This window comes from Asterias rubens, chromosome 10 (assembly GCF_902459465.1).
Source record: "Asterias rubens chromosome 10, eAstRub1.3, whole genome shotgun sequence".
NCBI lineage: Eukaryota > Metazoa > Echinodermata > Asteroidea > Forcipulatida > Asteriidae > Asterias > Asterias rubens.
In genome coordinates, this window is record NC_047071.1 from 518,546 (window position 1) to 523,522 (window position 4,977).

Sequence of the window (4,977 nt, forward strand, 5' to 3'; positions counted from 1 at the left end):
ATTTACACAAAGCAAATTTGCTTTAATTACATTATAATAAATGTATTATCGACAATAATATCAGAACCGATACACAGCAACACCCCCCCCCCCCCAAAAAAAAAAAAAAAAAAAAAACCCACATATATTTTAGCTATCTTTATATTTCTGTTTTCACTATTAATACTAACCTTTGGATTTCAAATAGCCACTATATTGTGGTATAATCTATCAGAACAAGGACACTGTTATTTTGTGTCTTTATTTATAAAATAATATACCGGTAGTTTGATTCCGTGGGCGAATTATTCACGATAGTCTGGCTCGGGTTTATAGAGAGAAAGGTGCTACATGCGCATAATGCTATAACCATTGGCCACGGTATAGATGATGTTAATGAACCGTTGTAGGTCTATAGTCACCACTTGAGTGTAGAATACGTGCAGTGTATCCCCTCGTCACCTCAAACCATCCCCGTGCATCGTTGAGGTTTGTGTCTTCAATATAATCGGCTGTTGAGAACTGCCATAACTACGGCAGCCTAACTCTACCCTCGACCACCACTGACATATTCCAGCCACCCACTATGCACAGCTAGCTCCCCCCTGTGTGTGAGATATCACTGTGTTTGTCGGTCTGTCTATCACAGGGATTGCCATCCGGAATGGCTTCTACTACCAGCATGGAGGCTGCATGGGGCACCAATGGAATAGACTACGCTGACGTTCTTAGAATTCGACACAGGTGAGGAATTTTAACTGTCTCTTTATTTTTTTAAACAAGACTGACAGATGATTTTTTTTGTGAATGAATGAATTAAAGGAACACGTTGCCTTGGATCGGTCGAGTTGGTCTTTGAAAAGCGTTTGTAACCGTTTGTTATAAAATGCATATGGTTAGAAAGATAATTTGTAGAATACAATGATCCACACAAATTTGCCTCGAAAATGCTTGGTTTTCCTTTTACTTTGCGAACTAACACGGTCGGCCATTGGGAGTAAAAATTTGACTCCAGGCCGACCGTGTTTGTCGAAGAGGTAAAAGGAAAACCACGCAATTTCGAGTGATACTTGTGTGGATTATTATATTCTACTGTAAAATATGTTTCTAATCATATGCATTTTATAACAAACGGTTACAAACGCTTTTCAAAGACCAACTCGGCCGATCCAACGGCAACGTGTTCCTTTAATACGCTGTGTGTATAGGTTTGGAGTGAATTTTGTTTCTGTGGATTTTCTTTTTAAGTGTGATATAGTGCACAGGAGTGAGTTTGGAGTTTAGATGTTGCGCTTGGTATTTTTTGTTTGAGCATCACACATTCCTGATCTTATTGTGTTTTAACTGTGTGAAATTAATGTTATTTTAAGGAAATACTTGTTGGTTGAATGACGGTAAATTTAGCATATAAATAATGTGTTTAATTTGAAATGTGTTATAAATTATGACTTATTTCAATAATAGAGAACTGTGGACAATTAAAAACATTGGCTAATTATTTTAAATGCCTATTTGGTAGCCTTGCTGGACGGTATAAAACAACGGGCACAATTTATGAGCATTAATATCTAGGACATCAGGTTGGCTCGGTGGTTCCTTTCCCTGCATTTCACCTCTGTGGACCCCGGTTCGAATCCCCACCAGACCCGGAGCCTTGCATGTGGCATGGGTTCTCAGCATCAGCCCCTACCTGATCGCGTGGGTTTTCCCCATTTGGGGTTTCCTCCCACATGTAAATCTAAGCATTTCTTCTCATTTCATAATTTCATACAAAGACGTACATCAGTGTGTAAACACATGTATTATGCTCTTAACTTTTTGGCAACAGCTCCCATTGGATTTGGTCACACTTTCCAACTGAAGACGGTCCACCCAACTTGGGAACTCTTTAGTGTCCCTTTTTGATAAGCCCCCGGTTTTTAGTGTAAACCTACCCCGAACAAAACTGTTTATAGACTTGGCCTGTATAATATATTTATTATTTTATATAACATTTCTTTTCAGCACCAAGCCTTATGACGAAATTTTAATTGCATTATGCACTAAAATCAATACTCTGCCATACGGACAAAGATAAAAATCCCTTTGATAATCGATTTATGCCACTTTAGGCTACATATTGTGCCTATTGATATTTCGAGAGAAACAGTAAAATAAAGTACCATACCATCCTTTAGGTTGGGTGTTTTAAGTACACCGGGGTTTTTTTCCCGTGCTCTCACATTAATTACAATCATCTAATTCTTAAGCTGCACTCTTTTTAAGAAATAGTTTTGTTATTGATCAAAATATGGACTTACCCCCAACCCCTGCAACGCATACCTTCAAAATAATGTTTTACTTTCGACGATAAAAATACATCGCCATAGTCGTTGTGAGTCGTTTGATAATCGATCATGGTTAATTCGTGCATATAGTTTCATGAGTCCTATATAATTACATTAGCTCCAACTATAAGGAAACAATTCACAGGTTGAACGTTAAATTGTAAAGTGTGCCCTCTGGAAACACAAGAGGTCGTTACAATGGTGACTTTGATATCCGGCTTGTGGGGTCGTGCTATTGTTGTTTATAGTATTCCTTTTTTGGAGAATTCCCTTGTGGGGTCCATTATGAACAAATAATTCCCTAGAGGGTCCATTGTTCTATTGTAAAATACCCCTTAAGGGAACTTCCGTAAGTTCACTCACGTAATCTCACACACCCATACGGATCCGGTGTGGGGTCCTATTAGTTAATGTTGTTTTATTCTATTTTACTTTTTCTGAAGAAATGTTCCGTATAGAGTAGTCTTTACCACTTAAAAGAAAACCTAGTGGTTAGCATTGTTCCATTGTTAAAATTACTCTTTAAGTTGACGTGTGTACGGATGCAGATCTGTGTTGCATTTATACTCTGTGGACATTGCTTTGCTCTGTTTACTTAATAAACAAATATCATAGTAAAAACACTGTGTGGACGTGTGTGCAAGTCCACATTTTCAAGTCCCTATTATTATGTAATGTGTACTTCTTTTGTTTTCAGGTCCACACTTTGTATTGTAATAGTGTACTTTCAGTTTTGATGGATGTTTTTTCGTAAGGAATGTCCACAGAGTGTACTCATTCCCAAAAAGTATATCCATATTATTATCTTAAACCCTATCAGGACCATGGGGGCTCAAAATTAGTGTTATCCACCGACGTTTTAGTCACAACGTATTAACAGCAAGGCTGATCAAATTTCCTAAAATATTATTAAAGACACTGGACACTATTGGTAATTGTAAAAGATCAGTCTTCCCACTTGGTGCATCTCAACAAATGCATAAAATAACAATCCTTTGAAAATTTGAGCTCGCTTAGTCGTCGGAGTTGGGAGATAAAAATGAAAGAAAAAACACCTTTGTCACACGAAGTTGTGTGTTTTCAGATGCTTGATTTCAAGACATTAAATTCTAAATCTGAGGTCTCGAAATCAAATTCATGGAAAATTACTTCTCTCTCGAAAACTACGTCACTTCAGATGGAGCCGTTTCCCACAATGTTTTATACTATCAACAGCTCCCCATCATTACTCGTTACCAATAAAGGTTTTATGCTATATAATTATTTTGAGTAATTACCAATAGTTTTACACTGCCTTTAAGGGACGTAGAATAATAGGAAATATTATATTCTGAAAGAGAACATGAAAAGAAGTATTACTTTATCTTGATATACGTATTATTTTACATTGTAAGCTGTTGTTGCGTAGACCCGACCTATATTCGTTTGGATAGTTCAAAACTATTAATCGTATATTTGTTTGTAATTTTCATAAATAAATAGTGAGTCTGAAGCAACATGCGATGACAGCTGGCGATCATGATGGGTTGTGCCACAAACAAACATCTGCCAAATTTAAAAACATGTGGACTAAAAATAATGGGAACTTTTATATTGTTTTACAATAAACAGGCAAAGAGTACAGTTTGTTGCTATTTTGGATTGTAGATTTTGCTTCGTGTATTAGATATACTGAAAGTTTCAAGACAATCGGCCGTGAACTTTTGAAATGTATAGACGTTCCCCTCGTTCGAGAAAAGTTCGGCATTTATTTTTTTTTTTTTTGGGGGGGGGGGTGAGTAAATCTAATATTTTGTTTTCTATATCAACACACCATTCAGTCAGCATGTCAACAGGTCATCAAATTAGAACTAAAGATGGTCCGGAAATAGCAACGTGATGTCTTTCTTTGGGTCAGGGAGGGGGGGGGGGTCAAATGCTAAGTGTTATCACCTTTGACATTGTTATTTCAATTAGCATTTATTTTACTCTAAATAATTGTTTAAACAATTTACTTGGTTACGGCCCCCTCTGAAGTAATGTAGTTTTTTGTGAAATTCTGACTCAAACAGGGCCTATGAAAGGGCTTCAGGCCCGAAGCCTTTACAGCATTTGAAAGTACACCTAATTTGTGAAACAAGGATGTTTTGTCTTTCGTTATCCTCTTGCAACTTCAATGACCATGAGTAAACAAAAATACATAGATTTGTTGTTTTATGCAATTATGTGTGGATATACCAAGTGGGAATGATGGTCTTTGACAATCACCAATGGTGTCCAGTGCCTTTAAGTATATGTATTTATATTACATTTGGTGGAGAGCCTTAATATTTTAAGTCATTTGTTGTGTGTCTTCTACAAGAACCAAAATCCTCTTATTTTTCTTTGTGTAGAGGACGTTGCTTTGATACCCCCCCCCCCCCCATGACAAAAGATAACGCCATGCATTTCTCATCCGCTTGAGTGCACGAATAAGAGCCATACAAGCTGTAATTTATGGCAAAAAGGGACAATAAAGCAAAATTACAAACCATGGTCAAGTTCCCCCACCCTTTTCAATGAAATTATCACCAGTGGGTTTGATCTAATATTGCTTTAATAAAAGAGGTTGTATTTATATGCATTACAGGAAGTAAAGTGCGAAGAAAAGACTGGGATTGCCGCTAGTGGATTTGCGTTAGTGGGTCTATTG

At 37.0% G+C, this 4,977-nt stretch overlaps 1 protein-coding gene across 1 annotated transcript in view; it reads left to right on the forward strand.

The window, feature by feature from the left end:
* Positions 1-436: 436 nt before the first annotated feature.
* The window catches only part of LOC117295380 (kinase suppressor of Ras 1-like), a 40,587-nt gene continuing 36,046 nt past the window's right edge, over positions 437-4,977 (forward strand). Inside the window, exon 1 of the mRNA XM_033777999.1 lies at positions 437-723. Coding sequence (XP_033633890.1) covers positions 644-723 — 80 coding nt within the window. The 5' untranslated portion in view covers positions 437-643. The remainder of the gene's footprint in view (positions 724-4,977) is intronic.